The sequence below is a fragment of the Arachis stenosperma genome, chromosome 8 (assembly GCF_014773155.1).
Source record: "Arachis stenosperma cultivar V10309 chromosome 8, arast.V10309.gnm1.PFL2, whole genome shotgun sequence".
Lineage (NCBI taxonomy): Eukaryota > Viridiplantae > Streptophyta > Magnoliopsida > Fabales > Fabaceae > Arachis > Arachis stenosperma.
The window spans coordinates 40,564,631-40,589,645 of NC_080384.1; the positions used below are offsets into that span (position 1 = coordinate 40,564,631).

General features: G+C 33.5%; 1 protein-coding gene across 1 annotated transcript; it reads right to left on the minus strand.

Annotated features, from left to right (window-relative positions):
• Nucleotides 1–333: 333 nt before the first annotated feature.
• Nucleotides 334–5,846, minus strand: LOC130944807 (sodium/calcium exchanger NCL1-like). Its single transcript, XM_057873341.1, has 9 exons — nucleotides 5,324–5,846; nucleotides 4,450–4,641; nucleotides 3,934–4,109; nucleotides 3,505–3,650; nucleotides 3,143–3,404; nucleotides 2,755–2,903; nucleotides 2,291–2,543; nucleotides 1,584–1,865; nucleotides 334–686 (listed from the first exon to the last, which is right to left on the minus strand). Exons 1-9 carry the CDS (start codon nucleotides 5,772–5,774, stop codon nucleotides 438–440), a joined length of 2,160 nt encoding a protein of 719 aa, XP_057729324.1. The 5' UTR covers nucleotides 5,775–5,846; the 3' UTR covers nucleotides 334–437.
• Nucleotides 5,847–25,015: the final 19,169 nt, after the last annotated feature.

Genomic DNA, 25,015 nt, shown 5'->3' on the forward strand with positions numbered 1-25,015 from the left:
GATTTAAGTAATTTTTCATATAAAGACTTGGAGAAAGATGAGCATTTGAAGCCAATTATTCGTTATCATTCGAATCTATTTAAGCATCTCGTTTTGCAAGGAATTCAATCATATCATCTACATTTCTTTTTATCAGATTAAATCGTACCGTATAAGATTATAATCATATTTTTTTTGCATGATCTAATACTATTTTCCAATTCTTAGCCACATTTATTAGTTCTGCACAATATGATATTATGTGATTGTCTTTTAATATAAAGCTACTTTAATCTCAAATTTAATATATATATATATATATATTAGATTAGATAAACGAATCTAACATGCACTGTGTGATACATTTGACAATTCATTCCACTTAATAATACTTGCTCAAGAAACCATAGTCAGATAGTTTAGTTGGTGTCACTCCCTAGACTCTAATAGTTCATTCACTAAACATAGTTGAAGATATCTTTGAGAACAAAAACAAAGAGCAATGATATGAGGTATAAAAGATATGCGGGGATTGATGTCCAAAGAGGGAAAGTGTGGCGGAAACTAGCAGCAATCCCCATGACGGCACAAACAATGGCCACAACAAGAACATCTGCTGAGAATTCCCAAGTTATGTCCCTCACATATATCAGAATAGATATCACCACAAATCCAAGAATGTTGTTCATGAACACTGCTCCATATATCTGCATCCATTTACCCAAATTTCTAATATAAGTATCTGGAAATAATAGTCAAATTAGTCCCTAAAAAATAAGACATTCTTTAAATTTGTTCATGAAATTTTTTTTAATTAAATTAGTCCTTCAAAAATTACGAATTAATCATATCTGTCTCCCAGGCACTCCATTAACAATTTTTTTTAAAGATTGATGTTGTAAAACGTTAATTGATAATATATAATACTTGATATGTCTAATGGAATATTTACCAAATATGTTTATAAAAATTTATTAATTTAGTCATTTTTCTCGATTACAAAAATCTTATTCCTAATATGACCTAGTGATTAAATTGATAGATTTTCGTAAACATATTTAATCAATGTCTAATTGAACATGTTATGTGTCATGTATGCTATCAGTTAACATTTAATATCATTAATAGTTGACGAAAATTATGAATTGAGTAACTAAAGAACAGATGTAATTAATTTATAATCTTTGAAAAACCAATTTGATTGGAAAAAATCTTTCAGAGACGAATTTAAAGAATGCTTTATTTTTTAGGGACTAATTTGACTATTAAGTATTAACCCTAAGTATCTGGTTATAATTTTGTATTTACCATTTTGACTAGTTCACATTTATTGTGAATGATAAAAAAGCAAAAATATTTGAGAGACAAAAAAATAATAATAAGTGCAAAAGTTTAAAGTTATTTTGTCTTACATTCTTTAATTATCGCTTATCTATTTTATATTTCTTTAATTACTCTTGGAATATTGAATAATATTAAATGTAATAAGTGTGTGATTATGGATATTACATGCATAAAATTAAGAATATTAAATCAAATAAAATAATTTTAAATTATTATCTTTCCAAAAAACTTGGTATAAATGGTATAAGAATATTACTAACCTCATATATTGTTTGCGAAGTGTTACTACTCTTCTTATGGCTAGCTTCTCTGATTGCTGAGGTTGCTTCTCTAAAATTTGTAGCCAAAGGTACTAAAATAAATGAGATGAAAAAAGAAGAAATCCCTGCTTCTTGGGAGAAGTTCTGAACACTTGCTATTAGAGGCTCTGCAAGAAGGGACAACATGGTAATTCCCAACACCACATATCCTATTGCCTCCATCCATGCAGATATTCCTTTGCTTTGGTTCTGTTCCATAACCTTCTCAACATCTTCCCAAGTCTAATCCACAATCATTTCGGAATGGTTAAACGTTTTTGCCAATCAAAAATTGCTGGACAACTAAACTCTCAAACTGCTCAAAATGTGAGATTAGTTAAGATGGTAAAGAATAAATTATCATTTGTACCCATGAAAGATACATGGACTGATAAATGTACCTATATAAGAATAAAACGACAATTATAATTACGGAAGATGGCCTTCGTATGCCAAAAGTATCCCTGGTTACGCAATTGGTCTGTTAGGTACTTTTAGCACACGGAAGCCATCTTCCGTGGTTACAATTATCTTTTTATTCTTATATGGGTACATTTGTTAGCGTTTGTATCTTTCATGGTACAAATAAAGAAATTAGAATGGTTTTAACATAATGAAAGGAAGAATGAAAGCTTTAAGTTAGTTTAGTAAAGGAAGAGCGAAAATACTTGATGGGTTCCATGAGATGAAGATTTTGAGTGAGCAGTTTGGCTGGAATTGGAGTTTATCCATTTTGTAAAACCATCAACAAATTCGTCCTTACTGATTTCATTGTCTCTATTAATATCAAGATCTTGGACTAGTTTTGTAACCGCCTCCTCCGCGTCCACCACATGACTAAAGTGAATGTTCTTCACCATTCTTTCCAACTCAGATCTCGAAACATGGTTATCCCCATTGCAATCAACTTCCTCAAATAGCCTGTTGTAGTTTGCATCAATTTGGAATTTTAATTTTTCAGTTTTTGTTGCACACATGAGGTGAAAATACAACAAATTAGAGTATACAATCTCTTCCGTCTAGAATAACCATCAAGCTCATAAAATTGGTGTATTTTTTATGTACCAATTTTATCAATGCGACGGATTATTCTTAGACGAAAAGTATATGCCAAACAATTGCAGAAACTGACTTTCTGATAGCAGCTTTATCAGCTGTGCCTTCATCATTTAGGAGTCTGCCAACCACATCATTCTGAACTTGCTTTAAGACTTCTGATATAAGATGTCCCTTTAATTCTCTTTCCTTTCTCACATGTTCAATCCATGGCTTGATAAATGTCTATTCAAAATATTATAAGGATATGCATAGTTAGCAGGATACACCAATGGAAGGAAAGGAAAATGAATAAAAACATGATATCTACAATTTTGCGTTTTCAACTTCATGTGAAGTTGATAGATGAGAATCGTTAAATAATTTGACTGATTTGACTAAATTTTCATTTAACGGCTCTCAGTTATCAACTTTACATAAAATTGACTGCACCTGAGTTTGACAAATTGTGCATTATGCATTACCTGATACATTTTGTTGAGTGATTCTTTTGGGAGGTATTGTCTATCCAAAGCATGTTTTGTTTGGTTAATGTATTCTGTCAAGCCACTCACAAATTCTTCCTTGGTTATAATTTGGTCACCATTTCTGTCAAAAATCTTCAACATGTCTGCTATCTGTTCTTCTTTGATGTTTGTGTCTGTTAATTTGTTCTTGAGCAGTAAGTCTTTTACTTCTGATGCTGATAAATCCTTGCCCCCATGCTGACTAATTTCATGGTATAGTCTGCATAATCAAAAAGATGGTTACAAAAGTAATTCTGTTATGATATGTATAGATGCTAATCAAATTGATTCAAGAAAATGTTCCCTGAGATCTGACTCACCCACTTATGGCAGTTACATTGGGAGTGCCATCCTCGGCTAGAATCTTTTGTAGAGTTTGCTTCTCCACGCGTTCCAAAATCCTTAATATTAGATCATCATGTTTTATGTACTCTAATCTTGTTTTCTCTATGTGAGGTTTGAATATCTGCAGAAAATGTAGAAAGTATTTAATTTTCATGACAGTATAAGTAAAAGAGTTTTACATATTCATTTAACAGTATATTGCTACATCAGCAAAAATAATTCATTTTTAAATTTATTATTTAAAAAATATATAAATACATAAATTTAATTAGATAATTATATACTGTCATTATATTAAAATTAAAATCATATAAAAAATATCTCGTCTATGTTACTATCAACAAAAATATCTGGTAATTCACAATTAGATAAAGTGATTTTAAGGAAAATGTTGGATGAGAAACCTGGTAAATGAAGTATGAGATTAGAAAGATGATAGCTATGGTAAGAGCAACTATCAAGGTCACATAGTGTGAGGTGTGGAACAAGTTGGGAATCTGCATTATGAAGAGTGGAATAACTGACAACGTCATGATTCTTGCCATCTTTCTAGTCTCTACGTCCATAGTGATTCCATAACCTATGTAATTCATCAATCAAAGGGAAACAAATTAGGGATAGGAGAGACAAAAATGTTAGGATAAAAACATATTTAAATAATGGATAGAAACTTAGTTTGAAAAAATGTTTATAGAATTTTGAATAAAAAAACAGCAAGAAAACAATTAAACCATAATTTTATTTATTTATTTATTTATTTTTATATAATACCATAAAAAAAAATTACACGTCTCAGGAGCATTCTTTTATGTCAATTTATGTAACTCCAAGCTGAAGAAATTGTTCTGTTTTTTCTGTTATAAGACAAAATAACAAACATTATGAACTAAAAAGAACTCTGAAAATAACCAAGATGATACCAGTCAATGAATTTTTTATCCTTTCCGTTGTTGAAATCGTTCCATCAAATTCATTCTTCAACTTTTGCTTTCCAATGATGACACAGGTTCCCCACACAAGAGTGAGAAGCAAAATGGAGGAACCAGCCAACAAACCAACTCCAGTTGAAGCAGACTCTTGTGCACTCTCCTTATCACTTGAAAGCCCAGTCACTTATATAAAGAAACATAATCCACACAAAAAATGAACATTAGCTAAGTACTGCATTGAAAGATACAATAAGTATATATCTAACACGCTTCTTCGTATATAATTATTTATAGTCCGATTTTGTAAATATTTTAGGAGGTAAGAGAAATGTTAGAAGGTCATCAGAATTTATTGTTTTTAGTCACTATTTAGCCATCAACTCAATTCTTATATTTTAGTTCTTTAGTCTAGTAATCTAATAACAACTGGCTACTCAATCATAAAACAACCCCTAGTTATCTTCGGCATAGCCATCAACAATCAAAGGATTCACCACCACTCCCCTCATCAGCTAGCAAGAAGGACCTGTTTATGATTTCCACCACACTTGAGCCTTGATTTCTGAAAAGTCTATCATTACGATCTATCCAAATTGTTCAGGTAACAGCAAAGAAGCCACGCAACCACCTCTAGTATATTTTATCGCATAATTTTAAACATTGATAGCTAACTGATGGGTAAAAATAATAAATTTTGATGGTCTTCTAACATTCATCAGATAATAAAAATCGAACTATAAAATCTTTTAGTACCAGAGTTTTGATATTATGTCATTAAATGACAAAATTTGAAGTCACATAAATTTCTATATCTAACTGTTCCAAATAAAGAAACATACATGAATTAAAAGGAAGAAAATCATACCAAGAAGAATCAAGGACTCAGGAAGTGCACCAAGGATATCAAAGGCACTAGCACCAAAGACACCAGGTCCAAGAATCTTGAAGATTTGTTCACCACCAGCAGCCAAGTATGATTCACCATGGAACAACAAGTACTCATACACCAATATCAGGAACAAGTGACCAAAAATGTTGTTGGAACATGGCAAGAACCCATACATTTGTTTGCAGTACTTCCCTGAAGGAGGAGGCTCAACAACAGAAACCTCAAATTCTTGGTGTTTGAGGTGTAAGTAATTAGTGTTTGCTTGTTGAGGATGAACATGATGATCAAGAACTCCATCAGAGACCAATAATAACTCATCAGAGGGATTATTGTTATTAGTGTTAAGAGTGCGGCATTCAACAACATGATGATCAAGTGTTACAGTTACAAAAATAATAAGAACAACTTTTGAAATAATGCTTCTCATTTTCTCAGTGTAGAGCAGAGTGAGGACTAAGAGAAAATTAAAATTGTGGTTGGATTGACAAATTAAAGATAAGAATGGCTACACTATATTATTATTATGTTCAGTTCTTCAATTCATTGAGTCTTCTTTTTTAATTGTGTGCCAGTTGTTGTTGAGCATCTCCATTTATTTATTTACATTAAAAAACTGAGGATTCCCTCAAGACCTTGGAGTTGGAAAAGCGAGGAAAAAGGAGAGGACATACAATTTTCATAAAGATGATTATATTGATAAAATACAGAATAATTAATGTGCACTTGTGACATTTCTTTTATAAGAAATTGTACCACTAGTTTTGAATTTCGATAAGATATTACTACGGAGTATTAATATTTGCATTGTCAACTAATGTGAAGCATCATATAGCATTATAATATGGGAAAATTTTAAAGTGTACTGCTAGGGAGCCAATGGTCTAAGTGTATAATGTGCACAATGGGTTATTAAGTTACGAAATGAACATCATTCATACTATTCAGAATAACGATCCGAGTACTAGAGATAATAAACATCTCAGGTCATGAAACCACTCATTCAAAAAACTTAAATTGATTTTAGGGTTCACCAAGGATCAAACTCTTGACTTTTTGGATTTAGAACTCTAATATCATGTTATGATACCATTCATCCCAAAAGCTTCAGCTGATAGAAAAAGGTAATACTAATGGTTATATCTCTAATACCCCTAAACTTCCATTGTACACATTATATAAATATTCCATTAGCTTCCTATACTTTCTCAATTTTAAAATTTTCTAAAAATACCAGTTCTAGCTATTGATCTTAATCATGAAATTATATTGATCTTAATCATGAAATTATATATTATTTATATATAATTAAGATTAACTGATAAAATTACTAAATATTAGTGTTATTGAAATAATATCTGAAACTCTTTCTATAATATAATGATTGTTTGCGACTTTGCGGTATTATCAGTTTGGCTATTAAATATTAGGGGTGAAAATATAGCCCAAGTTTTATTTTTAATAAGATTGATATGTAATGTAGTTAATTAGTCTAAACTTAATTTATTAATTATAAACAAATTTTCAAGTACTAAATCTAAACTTAGTGTATTATTAAATTTGGTTTGGTTTAAAACTTGTCATAAAGTTTGATATTTTTTAAAAATGTCTTTTTTATTACAAAAAAATTACTTATATGCAATATTTACAAATAATATCTAAATTTTTAAAGGAATTAAAATATGCAAAAATATACTTAGAATAAAGTATAACATAATTAAAAATTTAATAATTTTTATAATTATGAAAAAGAAAATGTATATTTATTTATATATTAATAGGTTTAGATAGGCTTAACAGGTCAATTAAGTTAATTTGTCAGTTTGATTCTAATTTATTGTTGAGTTAAGAAATTAACTAAATTAATTGATGATGACAAACATTATTTTATTGGGTTAATTATTCAATTAGCGTTGATTATTTCTGATTAAATGTTGCAGGCCAAAATTCATTGTTACAGCAGCCCAACATGGAATAAGCTGAATCTATCTTTGTGGGCAACAATTTCAAACAAAGTCCAATTGCAAATAACAAAGAAATCAAACTAACCCAAGTCTGAATTCATCTCTCAAGCCAATCCTTCCAATTTGCTCTCAATAAAGCAACGTTTACCTTTTTCTTCTTCGGTCAGAATTCAGAGAAGTGAGAGAGAGCTTCGTTTCTAAGTCTTTCATCAAAGAAGAAAAGAAAGAGAAATGTTAAGTAAAAGGTTGAGGTCTAATCACCAAAATCAACCCATCTTAGGTTAAGGCAGAGGTCAAAGGTAACTTATTTCCTCTTGCATGCATATTGCTTTCTTCTCCTCTTTCCTAACTATCTGCTACTCCAAATTGGGATAAATGAAGAAAATAATCTTTGTTAAGCTCTGCTGCAAATCTATGGTCAAATTTGTGTCTTGGGGATCAAGTAACATTTCAATAGTTCAGATCTGGGTTTACCATTGAAAATATTTTTCTTTATTGTCCTGAGACTTTTGGTCAAGAAAGGAGGTTAGAACCAAAGTTCCTAATTTGAGGATTAATGGAAGAAAGTGAAAAAGTAAGTTGGTGAAGCTCACAGCTCGAGGAGTTGACCTAGAGAGCAACTCAACATCATGCAAGGAGATACAAAAAAAGATTTTTCATCCTTCAGAAACCAAGGAGAGATAACCAGTGTTTTTGAGGTTAATGTTCTGAGAAGAGTTCTTTGAAAAAGTTCATCAATTTGGATAGTGCTTCCTAGTTAAAGGAGCATTCTGCCATAACGAGGAACTAAATCAGATGCAAGCAAATCTGGTTTATCACATAACAAAGAGGCTATTGAAGCATTAATCTTCTTCATGTTTTACAGATTGTAATTTTCTTTTTAATGTTTATCTTTCTGTAATTTTTGAGGTAAAAGGCAGAATGAGAGAATTCAAGTAAAAGCCTAAGAGTTGAAAAAGGCAGAGTGATACACTTGAGTGAAAAGTCTAGAGTGATTTCAGATTTTTTTAGGTTGATTCTGTGTCTTGTATCCTGTACCAGTGATGTACCCCTTTCTTAGTTGGGTGAGCACTAAGAGTAAAGAGTTAGGTATTAGCATAACCAAGTCAAGTTAGGTTAGAACTTGAGAGTGAAAGGATTGTGTCAACCCTGTGGAATTGGTGTATGTAATATTTTAACTATAGTGAAAATTTTACCACTGTTGTTGTGGTGGAGATTGGACGTAAGTTGCATTGCACAAGGCAACTGAACCAGGATACATGATGATGACAGCTTCTCTCTTCCCTTCTCTGTTCTATTTTCTGATATTTATGAGACAAAATAAAATTGTCTCATAAATTTTCTACTGCTGAATTTAAACAAAATCAGACAAAAAGTTTGTTTTAAAGGGTTATTTCATTAAAGTTAAAGAAAGTCATAGATTCAATCCCTCCTTCTCTAAACCTTCTAAAACCTTCGTTTATTAATAAATTTAGAATTTTTTGTGAAAAAAAAACATAACTTCAAACCCAACATTATTATGTATTACCAAACTGCCTAACCTACTTTCATGCCCATTTTAAGTAGTGTAACACAACTCAAAATAACATGTTAATATAAAATAGTTATTATACATTATAGAGTTATAAACTTTGTTGTAAATTTGTTATAATACTAGAAAATTATAAAGTAATAGATAATATAATATGTTTATTAATTCATCATTATCTCCATTCATTGAATAGTTATTTTATAGTATTTTAATAACATCTAATATATTGCTCAAAACAAAAAAAAAATAGATAATATAGTACTGATTTTTTTTTTAAGCTTAATGTCATTATTATTTTATTAGTATAACTAGATTATTTACTGAAGTTAATTAGAGCAATTGTATTTAATTAGAATTCAGTTACTGTTAGTTAATTTTTCCCTCCAAATTTCACTTTTTTTCTGTACTTATATATATACATACAACTAGAATCTAGATTAGAACAATTAATTCATTCCTTTCTCTTAACTCTTCGGTCTCTCTCTTCCTCACTCATTTCAAGCAATTCCATCTTCTAACATAGTATCAGAGACATTTTCAGAACTTTCGCAACCTCCATTTCTTTTTAGAACATTCTTCTTCCTTCTTTCTTTCTTTTCTCTTGTCATAAATTCGCAATCCTCCCAAATAATTTCGTTTTCACAGCAAACTATATAGGTATAATGATCATCAGCCCTGAAATCACATTAAAAGATGTTCTTTATGTACCTGAATTTTCTGTTAATCTATTGTCAGTTTCTTCTTTTCTAAGAAAAATACAAATCACAATCACATTTGGCCACAATTTCTTTGATATTCAGGGCTCCATATTGAGAAGGGTGACTTAAACAATGGACTTCACATCCTGAAGCTTGAGCCACCTCCCAAGACCACTACACCAGTTTCAGCTCCAATTAATGACATTGTTAAAGTCAATTTCTATCAACTTGACCTTTGACATTTTAGATTAGGCCATGCATCAAATAAGATCTTACAAAGCTTATCGCTACCCAATAAATTGTTCAATTTGTCCTTTGGCAAAATTTAAAAAGCTTTCTTTTGAGTCAATAGCAACATGTATCCAAATGCATTTGATTTAATTTATTGTGATATTTGGGGATCTTATCATGTGCCAACATATAATGGTTACAAATGTTTTTTGAGGATCGTTGATGACTGCACCAGGTTTACTATATTTATTTTTTGCATACAAAAGTGAAGCTACAGGTTATCTCACATAGTTCTGTACACTAATTGAGAGACAATTTAACATCAAGAATAAGTGCATCAGATCAGACAATACAAAAGAGTTGGCCATTATTGATTTCTTGCAAAAAAAGAGAGTCCTCCACCAGTTCTCTTGTCCATACAGGCCTCAACATAATGCGGTGATAGAAAAGAAGCACCAACACATCCTCAATGTAGCAAGAGCACTCTATTTCCAATCAAAAGTCCTTATTTGTAAAAAAAGTGACAAATGATACAATAAAATTAGTACACATTTCTAGCAAGCACCAATTGATAGATATTTGAACGAAGGTATTTTCTCCCCCTTATTCAAATTTTTGATGGCATATATGACATATATACTCTACTTTGAGGGGAGATATTATTATAGTTGCATTATTTAATGAAGTTAGTTAGAGTAGTTATATTTAATTAAAATTCAGTTACTGTCGGTTAGTTTTTTTTTTTCTCAAAGTCTCACTTTTTCTTTGTACTTGTATATATACATACAAGTAGAATTTGGATCAGAATAACTAATTCATTCCTTTCTCTCAACTCTTCGGTCTCTCTTCCTCACTCCCTTCAAAGCAATTCTATCTTCTAACATAGTTTTTCAATTTAAAATTGCATGAATTTAAGTTTTTAATATACGGATGTTGTTGGTATCTAAGCTAAAGTTTACTATAGTGTTTTTTCTTTAGTTTCAACTAGGATCATAATGAGTATGATTTTCTTTGAATAATGATATACCAAATGTTACTTTAGAAAATAATATGAGATATTTATATAGAGATTATGTTTAGCTTAGAATGATTTCTATTAAATAGTTCAATTTGTTAATAGGTTATGTAATTTGTAATGGACAGTTGGACACTTGTATAGTCGTTCCTTCATTTGCAATGTTAGCTTTTGCTTGCAACGTGTTATTTATTACCAAACTCTATATATTAAATTATATTTTTTTCTTATAGTCTTTATTGGTGTGACTTTATAGAGTAAAATGGGCAAAATAAAATATATAGAAGTCGTCACGAGAAAATATTCAATTTGGTCTCAAAAATTAGATTCGAGTTTTAATTTAATCTTTGAAATGTTAATTATTTTAATTTAGTTCCTAAACTTTTTAAATTTTAATCATATTAGTTCCTGTAGTAGTTTCGATCACATAATTAATTAAAAAATTTAAAAACTATTGAAACAATTAAAATTTTAAAAACTAAATTAAGACTCGAGTGTAACTTTAAAAACCAATAAAATAAAAATATAATCATTCTAGATGTATATTATTAAAATTATCTATTAATATAGATTATAAAATATATATTAGAATATAAAATATAAATTAAAAATAAGTTAAATTATATATATTTATATAAAAATATACAATAACTAGTTTTAATAATTAATTTTAATGTACAAATTATATTTTTAATAAAAATATTATGGGTCAAATCTTTAAATACAGTATTCCTTTTGCAATGTGATGTTTAATTACCGAAGTCTATTAAATTACATGTCTTTCATAATTCTTACTGGTATGATTATATGGAGTAAAAATGATTTTAAGGAAGCAATCAGCTTTGCTATTAAGCTAAAGTAACAATGATATAAATTAGAGAGAATATTTATTTCGATTTTTGATAATTTTTTTAAAAAGATCATGAGAGTTTAGAAAAAATATATATTTTTTTATCTTTAATAGTGTGAAATTGGTTAATCCTTTTGTTAATATTTTTTTTTAATTTATTAGAACGTGTTTATGTGGTACGTTAATTGATTGATATGTTTTTTAAGTACTAATTAGGATTGACAAATTTTTTTTGTCAGAAGGCTACTTTTCTTTTGGGATAACTGTTATGGGTTGTTTAGAATTTTTTTCTATTTTTTGTTATTTTTTATATACATTAAATAAATTTTTTATAAAAACTAAGAATTATTAGTAATTTTTGATGGTTTCAGTGGCTAAGAGAAGGGGGGTTGAATCTTAGCCCCTTTTTGCTTGCTGACACTTGCTGGACTTTAGATGAGACTTTTCTGTTTTATCTCGTCCCTAGTCACGAGACATTTTCATTTTGTCTCGTCACTTGGCATGAGACATTTTTGACGTTGCATCTTGAACAATAAGAACAGAGGTGAAGTAGGAGAGAGATAGAGAAGATAACACCCAGATATATCCTGGTTCAGCTGCTAAGTGCAGTGCAGCCTACATCCAGTCTCCATCACAACAATGATGGAATTTCACTATAATCCTCAAGATTACAACTTGTAAAGTGCTAACCCAACTTACAAGGGGATTCCCACAGAATCATGAAACACAACACAGATGTACAAAGGAACTCTAAGACATCTATGGCTTTTTCTTTTAATTTTGCACTCTCTGCCTTTTTCCGCTCTATGGCTTTTTCTTACAAACCTCACTGTTTGCCTTTTTCCATGAGACTCAAGACATGACAAAATTAAACAGAAAAATACTAAACAGAAAACATTGAAGGAGAAGAAGAACTGCTAGCTTAGGTAGCTCTGAGAACTCTGTGCCTTGCACTCTCAAATCTTACTCCTTGAATCAAACCATGACTGTTCACCTCTTTTATAGAGAAGTGAAGCCTTCACAGTTGAAACACCAACCCGAGCTCAGCTTCTTTTCCTTCAACAAAAACCGGTTCGGCCATACAGAGAGAAGAGGTAGCTCATGCAAAAACCAACATGCAAATACCTCTAGTCCTTCCTTGGTCACCACTCTTCATCAATCCGAGCGCTCCATCCTTGGCTTCCTCTCCAAGATGGATTTCTGGCCCTTGATGCTTCATGATGATGATGACTTCATCTGCTTCAATCTCTGCCTTCAACCATCACTTCGCCACTCTAGCTACTCCCTGTGGTGGTTGAGCAGAATCAAATACAAGCCATGCCTCCAAGGATCTTCCCAACTGGCCGAATCTTCTTCTTTCTTTTTGGGTATGGAGGATCCGAGATTGCCTCACCAAATCTTGCCATATTTGGTGATAATCTCAGCCACAGCATACTTTTCTTTTTCTTTTTCGTGCCATCAACTCGATGGTCTTTAGCTTTGCTTTTCTTTCTTTTTGGTAGCTCCAAGTAGCTTCCATGGCTTCCTGTGTATTAACCGAAGAAAGAAGCAAATGTGAGAGAGAGAGGAGAGAGAAATTTGAACTCAAACAAATGGGTAATAGCAAAATGAAATTAAAGTCCCACTTCCCTAGCTTAGAGTGGCGTGTATCATCATAACAGCCATCAAATCAATCTTCTCTCTCTTTCTTATGTTTCCAATGCATTAATTAAATTTGAAATCCTTCAAAATAATAAAGTGGAATCCGTTGGAAGCATTTAGTTATTTCATTTGCTTCATGGATTCGAATAAGGCATGGAAACACTCATCAACATTGGGCTTGGTAGCTATAGGTTTCAATTTGGCCCAAAATCATTTTCCTTTTGGATCATAGCATGCATAGAACACATTGGGCTATTGAAATTTTGGCCCACTAAAAGCATTTGCTTTCCTGGTAAGTTTGGATCAAGCATTGATCACATAAGAAAGCATTCACTTGGGCTTGCATCAATAACATTCATTCTGGCCCAAACCAAATCAGCTTTAATAAAACCATTTGTATTAATGCTGAATAATCTTTAATCAAACTGGGCTTGCTGCATGTTTTTATTTTCGGCCCAATTAATAACCTGCATTACAAAATTATTAGTTAGCATATAATTTATGAAGATTGAACTAATAATTTTGCAATAAATAATTTTTAATAATGTTTGTTCATCACAAAAATTAATTTGGAGTTTTCCAAACTCATCAATCTCCCCCTTGATGACAAACATTATTAAAATTGAAATAGAAAGAAATTAAAGAATAGAGTACAAGTACTCCCTTTGAGAATTGAATTTCTTCCCTTTCAAAATGTCACATGGCTCCCCCTTAATATGTGCTACTATTACCAAGGGAAGCATAAACCTGTAACATTTTAATCAAGCTCCAAAAATAACAATGTTATTCAACATATTTATTTGAGAATGTTGAATGCTTGATTTATGAGCAGAGTTTGGTGATAATCAAAACTCATTTGTTATCATAATTGATTTTCTGCTCAAACTAAAAGTTACAAACTTCAAAAAATCCAAATATTTTCCTATTCAACATATCAGAGCAAAATAACATGAAGGAAAATATTTGTAGAGTAAAATAAGGCAGTTTTTGATACTTTATACAATTTACAGGAACTGCCAAAAATACATTTTCAAACCAATAAGTCTATCAATGATTAATCAACATTCAGGCATAGAAAATCAAGCATAATTATAAACCAGATGCCAAATCAGAATTTAACTAAACATGATATCCTAAATGCAGTTTGAACAATGCAAATACTATCATCAACTAATATGCATCTTTCGAACAAGGGAGATCATGAATTTTAAATTTTGAAAATTTCATCCCTGTTCCTATCCTTCTTATCCCCTGTTTTTTATCCCCTGTTTTTCTTTGTTTCCATTTTCAATTTTGGAAGCTTATTTTTCTCCCCCTTTTGTCATCATGGGGGCACCTGCACAAAATATGAAGACTACCACAAGATAACCACAATAACAAGACAACAAAAAATAACATGAGTGTTTCAAAGTATCACAGAGCAGGGAGTTTTAAGTTATGCTCATACAAAAAAAGATTGAGCCTAATTGAGCCAATATCAAGTAAAATAAAAGAGTCATTAATCATCAGACAAATTGTAATCAGAATCTGCAGCATCTTCTTCACTGCCAGCGCCCAGATCCTTTTCCAAATTTTCCAGCATCATACCCACTCGCTCTTTACATCTGCCCCAGGCACGTTCATTTTCATAGGCTAGCTTTCGAGCAGCTCTATGGAATTGAATCATGAGAGTGGACATATTAGAGAATTCGGTGAGGATTTCCCTTGTTGACTCAGTGGCTTTAGAAGATTCAAACTGGCTTTCAAGGTCACTGTCCATTGGCATTGGTTTCTTGCCCTTTGTTCCTTTTACCGCACCTCCACCTTTGATCATGGAAATTTTGTTCTCCACAGACTCATTTGTTAAATCTACCTTATAGTACTCAAAAATACACGTGAGAAACATTCCATAAGGCAAATTATCTTTTTTGGTACTTCTTACACAGTCCCACATATGTCTGATCATAAGATAAGCAAATGAAACAGGAGTAGAAGTAACAAGGGCAAAAATTATTAAGGAATCAGATACAGTTACCCTATTGTGAGAACCACTCTGTGGAGTTAAAATATGGGTAATGATGCGATGCAGCAATGAATTTGTTGGTCCAAGAGCTTTATGAGTAGGGACCGTGCCATCTAATCCAGACATGTTTGCACAAATATGGGAGAGAACCTGTTTGTAAGTAATCCCAACATGATCATCCCATTTGTCATTCATGTATACCCTCGGTCCCTCGTCCGTGTACCCAAGAGCACCACTGATGGTTTCCGTGTTCAGAACCATATGCACACGTTTCACATAAGAGTGGAGAGCACCATCAATCATTCTGAGGTTCGCATAAAATTGCCTAACCAATTTTGGGTATACCATTTTGTGAATGTGTAGCAGTGGAGTCCACTTGAGGTTATCGAACAGGGGTTGCAAAATAATTCCTTTAGTTGACAGATGATCAAGGTTCACCAGGTAGGAAAGACAGATATGCCTCTTTTCCAGAATTTCTTGATGGAATTCATAAAATGCACATGTCAGAAATCTGGATGGATCAAAGTGAGAATGAGGCTTGTGAAACCTGTTCTTGAACTCCAGTGACTCGAGGTTTGCTGGTTCCCTGGTTTCATGCAACACGAAACCTTTGGGCTTCTGAGAACTTTTTCCTGATGTGTGTGGTGTTGCCTTCTTTGGTGATCGCGGCGGTGGAGAAGGAACGGGTGAGGTCTGAGACGACTCTTCATCAACACTGGGCTCCTTGTTTTTGCCACGGCCAAAACTCTTGTGAGCAATCTTCTTTCTCATGGTGGGTGTTTGCTTGACAGATTGAGAGGGAGAGGAAGAAGATGTAGGGTGAATGTGAATATGAGTATGTGTTTGTGGAGTGAACGGTTTTTGAGAGAGATTGATTCTTCCACTCTTTCTTGAAGCAGTTTTCTTTTTCATTATGGAGAGAGATAATGGGGGTGGAAGAAGAAGGGTTGGCCGAAGGTGAAAATTGGAGGGAGGTTAAGGAAGCATTAAATGTTGATTGGAGAGAGATGATGGGAGTGGTTAATGGTCATTATGTGCGGTTATTAACCAAGGCGGTTTCCCAAGAATTTGAAAAGAAGATTCCTTGAATCAAGGGATTAGTTGGAGAGAGAAAGATTTGATTTGACATTAACTACTTCCAATGAGATTTGAAATGACACTCAAAAGATTTGATCATCATAAAGTGAGGAACCATTAAAAATTCAATGAGGGGTCAAACTTGATTATGTGGGGCCCATTAGAAGCTAAGTCTGCGCAGCCTCCCCCTTAATCATAGCTCCTCCATCACGCCTTGTTTTTATCTTGTCCATTCCTACGAGATAAAACTGGACAGAATCAGAAATTCACAAATTTTCAACATAATTTAAATCAGTCATTCCCAAACTTTTCCTTAACAAACAGAATCTATCTTCACAGAGGGGTTTTGTAAAAATATCAGCAAGTTGTTCTTCAGATTTCACAAATTGAATATCAATAGTACCCTTTTGCACATGTTCTCTAATGAAATGATATTTAATTTCAATGTGCTTTGTTCTTGAGTGCAAAACAGGATTTTTTGAAATATTTATTGCACTCATGTTATCACAAAATAAGGGTATGCTATTGATCTTTAATTTGTAATCCTCCAATTGAGTTTTTAACCAAATTAATTGCGAACAACAAGCGGATGCGGATATATATTCAGCTTCAGCTGTGGATAGAGCCACTGTGGCTTGTTTCTTGCTTGACCACATGTTGAGTGAGCTTCCAAGGAAGCAACACATGCCCGAAGTACTCCTTCTATCCACTCGATCTCCCGCATAATCTGCATCACAAAAACCTACTGCACAAAAATCATCAGATTTTGGATACCATAAACCATAATCACATGTTCCCTTAATATACCTAATGATGCGTTTAACAGCCGTTAAATGGGATTCTTTTGGGTGAGATTGAAATCTTGAACATACACCTACACTTTGAACAATATCCGGTCTAGAGGATGTAAGATACATTAGTGAACCAATCATTCCTCTATACCGTGTCTCATCCACATCTAGGCCATCATCGTCTTTATCAAGTTTAGTATTAGGATGCATTGGTGTTCCCATTGATTTGGAATTTTCTAAGCCAAATTTCTTTATCAATTCTTTTGCATACTTGCCTTGGTGAATAAAAGTACCACTAGGAGTTTGTTTAATTTGGAGGCCAAGAAAGAAAGTTAGCTCTCCCATTAAACTCATTTCAAACTCACTAGTCATGAGCTTTCCAAACTCTTCACACAAGGTCTCATTGGCTGATCCAAACACAATATCATCCACATAAACTTGAACAAGAAGGATGTCATCATTAGAAACTTTAATGAACAAAGTAGTGTCGGTGGTTCCCCTTTGAAAATGATTTTCTAACAAGAAGGCACTAAGCCGTTCATACCAAGCTCTTGGAGCTTGTCTAAGGCCATAAAGAGCCTTTGATAGTTTAAACACATGATTAGAAAAATCTTTATGTTCAAAACCGGGGGGTTGAGCCACATACACTTCTCTATCAATAAAGCCATTAAGGAAAGCACATTTAACATCCATTTGAAACATTTTAAAACCTTTATGGGCAGCATAGGCAAGAAGCAACCTAATTGCTTCCATTCTAGCTACCGGAGCAAAAGACTCATCAAAATCTATTCCCTCTTCTTGATCGTAACCTTGGGCCACTAATCTAGCCTTGTTACGAACAACTTGTCCATCCTCACCAAGTTTATTTTTGAATACCCACTTAGTACCCGTTACCTTCTTACCATCCGGATGAGGTACTAAAGTCCAAACCTTATTCTTGTCAAATTGAGCAAGCTCCTCTTGCATGGCCTTGACCCATGATGGGTCTTCAAGAGCTTGTTTGACATTGTTGGGCTCCATTTGTGACAAGAGAGCAAAGTTGCTAGGTTCGGTTTGCCTTTTGGTGGAGGATCTTGTGGTTACACCTTGAGAGGGATCACCAATGATGAAATCATGAGGATAACCCCTCATGGACTTCCATTCTCTAGGCTTTCAGACAGGTGTTGAGCTTTGATGATCTTCTGGTGGTCTCACTATTTCAGTTTCTCGTGTCTGCTCAGGAGACAAAATAGAAGTTTCTCCTTCAATCTGACGAGATAAAACTGGGCTGACAGATTCTTCATTTTGCACAGATTTGGGATTTTCTTTATTTGTTCCATCTTCTTCACAATCTGATTCATTATCCTTTACAGTACTGGGAATTAAGTTAGAATCACAAAAGGTAACATGTATGGATTCCTCTATGGTCCTATGTTCTTTGAGATAAACTCTATAGGCCTTGCTTGTGGTGGAATATCCAACAAACATTCCTTCATAGGATTTTGGATCAAATTTTCCAAGGTTTTCCTTATTGTTAAGTACAAAGCATTTACATCCAAAAACATGAAAGTACTTAAGATTTGGAGGGGTTCCTTTCCATAGCTCATAAGGAGTTTTCTTTAACCCTTTTCTAATGATTGTTCTATTCAAAATATAACATGCTGTGTTCACAGCTTCAGCCCATAAAAATTTGGGAATTTCATTATCACATAGCATGGCCCTAGTCATTTCTTGAAGGCTTCGATTCCTTCTTTCAACCACCCCATTTTGTTGGGGGGTTCTAGGGCATGAAAAATTATGAGAAATCCCTAAGTCATCACAGAATTTTTCAAAATCTTGATTTTCAAATTCTCTTCCGTGATCGCTTCTCAAATGGGCAATTTTCAAATCCTTTTCATTTTGAATTTTCTTACAAAGGGTGGAGAAGGCATAAAATGCATCATTCTTATGAGCAAGGAAAAGTACCCAACCAAATCTAGAGTAATCATCAACCACCACAAGACCATAGTGTTTACCTCCTAAACTTTGAGTTTTAGTAGGACCAAAAAGATCAATATGTAACATTTCCAATGGCCTTTTGGTTGATATTCCATCTTTTGATTTAAAAGAGGATTTTACTTGTTTGCCCAATTGGCAAGCATCACAAGTAAGATCCTTATCAAACTTGATGTTTGGAATTCCTCTAACCAAATTCTTTTTAACTAGCTTAGAAATTTGGTACATGCTAGCATGACCCAACTTTCTATGCCAAAGCCATTTTTCAGATTCAAGAGAGGTAAAGCATGTTACATTTTGTTCCTTTAAATCCTCAAGAGTTAATCCATACACATTATTACATCTTTTAGCTTCAAAAAGAACATCCCCAGTTTTCTCACAAACCACTAAGCAAACAAGTTTCTTAAAAATAACTTCAAAACCTAAATCACACAATTGACTAACACTAAGCAAGTTATGTTTCAATCCATGTACAAGAAGGACATCATTTATACAAGATGAGAGATTTTTACCCACTTTCCCAATAGCTACTATTTTTCCTTTTGCATCATCACCGAATGTGACAAATCCTCCATCATATTCATCAAGCTTTATGAAGAAGGCTGTCTTTCTGGTCATATGCCTAGAGCATCCGCTATCCATGTACCAAGTGTTCTCTTTTCTTTTGGATGCTAGGCACACCTGCAAAACAATGCTTAAGAGACCTTAGGTATCCAAATCTTTTTGGATCCTTTAACGTTAAACCATCTTCTATGTCCTAAGCCATTGTAATAAAAAACAACTTTACAAACTTTGTCACCAATCATTCTTTCACCAAAGAAACATTGGATAGGAAAGTGTCCATTTCGATTGCATAGTCTACAAAATCTTGGAGTTGCTGTTTTGTTAAAGCAAGTTGGGTCTTGATACTTTGCATCATTTGAAGATGAAGCAATGTTTTCAAAATGTGATTTTTCAGATTTATAAAAGCCCAACCCAGCTTTATCATAAAGGGGTTTTTGACTAGCCAAGATTTGATTCAAATTTTCAGAACTTTGGGTGAACTTGGCTAAGTCTTCTTTAAGTCTGTTAACCTCTTTAAGCAATTCTTCATTTTGCTTAAAACAATTCACATATGCAAGGACTGAATGGTCACTTTCACAACTTTTAATTTGGGCTCTTAACTGCTTATTCTCTTCAACAAGATCACAAGCAGTTTCGGCTTCTCTCACTTTTTCTTTTAGAAAATTGTTTTCAGCTGGAAGAATGGTGACTTGTTGTTCAAGTTCTTGATTTTCCAGCAGAAAGCATCTTATTTTTTCAGAAAGGTGGTCTATCATAAGATGAAGATCTTCAGTGTCAGGGTTATGAAAGACTACCTGATGTACATGATCTGCCATAAGGCACTGTTGGGACTTGGTTTCTGATTTTTCATCATCATCATCATCTGAGTCATTTTTCAACTCTTCCCATGAAGCCATTAGTCATTTCTTCTTTCCTTTTTTCGGCCTTTCTTCCTTCTTCAACTTGGGACAGTCAGATTTGAAATGCCCCATTTCCTTGCAATTGAAACAGGTTACCTTGCTAAGATCTTTCTTTGTCCTCCTGGAGCTGCCGCCTTTGCCTTTGAGCTTTGCCATTTTCCTGAATTTTTTTGCAAACAACACAAACTCATTTTCAGAAGAGTTATCACTGGATTCATCATCCAGAGGGTTAGTCACAGAAGAAAATGCAATTCCTTTCTTTTTTGAATCTTTTTTCAAATAGGAGTTTTCAAAAGCAAGTAAGTTTCCTCTCAAATCATCAAATGGAATAAGTTACTACTATCAGAAATAATTAAGGCTTTTGTTTCTCTTTTTGAGACCCTCAACACTCTTCTCACTAGCACAGATTCTGAATGTGTGATTCCAAGAGCATCTAAGCCAATAGTGATGGCATTGAACCGTTCGAACAGTTCATCGATGGACTCTCCTTCCTTCATTGTAAACATTTCATATTCTCTGTTTAACATGTCTGTCCGAGTCTTTTTTACAATGGTAGTTCCTTCATGAGTGATTTGCAACTTGTCCCAAATTTCCTTTGCCGTTGTGCATCGTGATACTCGTCGTTACTCCTCAAAGCTGATAGCACAATTGAGCAGATTGGTTGCCTTGGCATTTAACTCCACCTTCTTCCTATCTTCCTCGGTCCATTTTTAACCTTCCTTCCTATCTTCCCTGTGGTCCAGCTTGCTTAGTAGGAAATTTAAGAGAGGTTACTCCTTCGGTCAGATTATAACACCACATTTGCGCCACTGTTTTCCGTCATTAGGATCTTTACTCCAAGCTGCAAAGCTTGATCTCTTTGAGACCAAGCTCTGATACCAATTGATGGTTTCAGTGGCTAAGAGAAGGGGGGGTTGAATCTTAGCCCCTTTTTGCTTGCTGACACTTGCTGGTCTTTAGATGAGACTTTTCTGTTTTATCTCGTCCCTAGTCACGAGACATTTTCATTTTGTCTCATCACTTGGCATGAGACATTTTTGACGTTGCATCTTGAACAATAAGAACAGAGGTGAAGTAGGAGAGAGATAGAGAAGATAACACCCAGATATATCCTGGTTCAGCTGCTAAGTGCAGTGCAGCCTACATCCAGTCTCCATCACAACAATGATGGAATTTCACTATAATCCTCAAGATTACAACTTGTAAAGTGCTAACCCAACTTACAAGGGGATTCCCACAGAATCATGAAACACAACACAGATGTACAAAGGAACTCTAAGACATCTATGACTTTTTCTTTTAATTTTGCACTCTCTGCCTTTTTCCGCTCTATGGCTTTTTCTTACAAACCTCACTGTTTGCCTTTTTCCATGAGGATATATCCTGTTCAGCTGCTAAGTGCAGTGCAGCCTACATCCAGTCTCCATCACAACAATGATGGAATTTCACTATAATCCTCAAGATTACAACTTGTAAAGTGCTAACCCAACTTACAAGGGGATTCCCACAGAATCATGAAACACAACACAGATGTACAAAGGAACTCTAAGACATCTATGACTTTTTCTTTTAATTTTGCACTCTCTGCCTTTTTTTCCGCTCTATGGCTTTTTCTTACAAACCTCACTGTTTGCCTTTTTCCATGAGACTCAAGACTGACAAAATTAAACAGAAAAATACTAAACAGAAAACATTGAAGGAGAAGAAGAACTGCTAGCTTAGGTAGCTCTGAGAACTGTGCCTTGCACTCTCAAATCTTACTCCTTGAATCAAACCATGACTGTTCACCTCTTTTATAGAGAAGTGAAGCCTTCACAGTTGAAACACCAACCCGAGCTCAGCTTCTTTTCCTTCAACAAAACCGGTTCGGCCATACAGAGAAAGGTAGCTCATGCAAAAACCAACATGCAAATACCTCTAGTCCTTCCTTGGTCACCACTCTTCATCATCCGAGCGCTCCATCCTTGGCTTCCTCTCCAAGATGGATTTCTGGCCCTTGATGCTTCATGATGATGATGACTTCATCTGCTTCAATCTCTGCCTTCAACCATCACTTCGCCACTCTAGCTACTACTCCTGTGGTGGTTGAGCAAAATCAAAGACAAGCCATGCCTCCAAGGATCTTCCCAACTGGCCGAATCTTCTTCTTTCTTTTTGGGTATGGGAGGATCCGAGATTGCCTCACCAAATCTTGCCATATTTGGTGATAATCTCAGCCACAGCATACTTTCTTTTTCTTTTTCGTGCCATCAACTCGATGGTCTTTAGCTTTGCTTTTCTTTCTTTTTGGTAGCTCCAAGTAGCTTCCATGGCTTCCTGTGTATTAACCGAAGAAAAGCAAATGTGAGAGAGAGAGAGAAATTTGAACTCAACAATGGTAATAGCAAAATGAAATTAAGTCCCACTTCCCTAGCTTAGAGTGGCGTGTATCATCATAACAGCCATCAAATCAATCTTCTCTCTCTTTCTTATGTTTCCAATGCATTAATTAAATTTGAAATCCTTCAAAATAATAAGTGGAATCCGTTGGAAGCATTTAGTTATTTCATTTGCTTCATGGATTCGAATAAGGCATGGAAACACTCATCAACATTGGGCTTGGTAGCTATAGGTTTCAATTTGGCCCAAAATCATTTTCCTTTTGGATCATAGCATGCATAGAACACATTGGGCTATTGAAATTTGGCCCACTAAAAGCATTTGCTTTCCTGGTAAGTTTGGATCAAGCATTGATCACATAAGAAAGCATTCACTTGGGCTTGCATCAATAACATTCATTCTGGCCCAAACCAAATCAGCTTTAATAAAACCATTTGTATTAATGCTGAATAATCTTTAATCAAACTGGGCTTGCTGCATGTTTTTATTTTCGGCCCAATTAATAACCTGCATTACAAAATTATTAGTTAGCATATAATTTATGAAGATTGAACTAATAATTTTGCAATAAATAATTTTTAATAATGTTTGTTCATCACAAAAATTAATTTGCAGTTTTCCAAACTCATCAATTTTAAATTTTTTTACTTATAAGAATTGAATATAGTATGTATTTACGTATTAATAAGAATGACATTACTAATTGATGTTAAATAAGACAAGTTGTCACTAATTTTGACTAATTTTTTTATTATTAAACTTTTTTCTTGTTATTTTTATTAGTCTTATCCATTTATTATTAATTATTCTAAAATTTTAAAATTTGAATCTTTAATGTTATATCTACATGATTAATTGACTTATATATTTTTATTTATTGTATTTATTTTAGATAAAATATTATATCAATTTTTTATTATTTGTTATAAAATAAAATATACACTTTTTCTAATAATAATGAATTTATATGAATTATAGTGATTAATTTAAATTGGGTATATCTAAAACTTAACATAACCCAAATTCCATTAATATAATATCTTAATAACTTTTTTTAAATGATAATGAAAAGATTAAAAAAAATACATCCTCTATTTAATTTTTATAAATAAAAAATTTAAAAATCACTAACATTTCTCAATTCTTACATAATAAATTTAGTTAATATATATGAAAAACATAACAAAATAAAAAACTTAAATAACCCTTGATAATTATTCCCAAAAGACAACGAGACTTCTACAAAAAAAAAAATTGTCAATAAAATCTTATCAAGGTCAATGAGAGAAAGGTTGATCTCGGTCGTTAGAACTTAGAATTGAGCTTTCAGATTCTCCATTAGCTCGTCCATTCCCTCAATTACCGACTCCTCCAGGCTAGCATACTACTCCTTCATCCTTGCCAAATCCTCTTTCAAATTTAGCTTCTCCCAAAAAATACAGGTATAACTCTCTTCGACCTTCTTCTGCAACCCCTCGGCCATATCACAAGCCGGCTCGGACTGCTTTACCCTCTCACGAAGCTTTGACAGGCCAAAAAAAATTTCCTTTATCGACCTTCAATTCTGACATGATCTCCCGAAGAGAAGCGATTTTAGCCTGAAGGTCAGCCACCTCCCTCTGGATAGAATCAAGTGGAGTTGCCTCTAATTATTTCAAAAAGACTGAGCACACCCCAGCAGTCCGGATACCTCCCCAGACAAGTACTTTCAAATATCTTTTAAGAGAAACATCATCCATATTTATATGGCTATAAGGAAGGATAAGCTCCTCACAAAAGGCAGTGGCATTGAAATCTTTGTCGTGGACGCTGCCCAAATTAAAGGAAGGAGTTTTTCGTTCTCGAGAACCCTGGTTAGAGAAGGGTGGCACAGGAAGAATAGTTCAAGGCAGGGGTTCCATGTTCAAAGGTGGAAGAGAAGGGAGCACAATTCTTGAAGATTGGAAAGAAGATGAATCCAACTTTAAAGACGAAGAAGTGTCACCCAACTTACTAGCTTCCTTCAGTTGGATGGCCCGAGCAGCGGCATTATTTTTGGCCTGCTGAACTTTGTGC

Coding starts and splice junctions, on each gene's coding strand:
- LOC130944807 (XM_057873341.1), bottom strand. CDS start 5,774: ATGAGAAGCATTATTTCAAAAGTTGTTCTTATTATTTTTGTAACTGTA. Junction 4,642..5,323: donor TGAGTCCTTGATTCTTCTTG/GTATGATTTTCT, acceptor TCTTTATATAAG/TGACTGGGCTTTCAAGTGAT. Junction 687..1,583: donor CTTCGCAAACAATATATGAG/GTTAGTAATATT, acceptor AAATGGATGCAG/ATATATGGAGCAGTGTTCAT.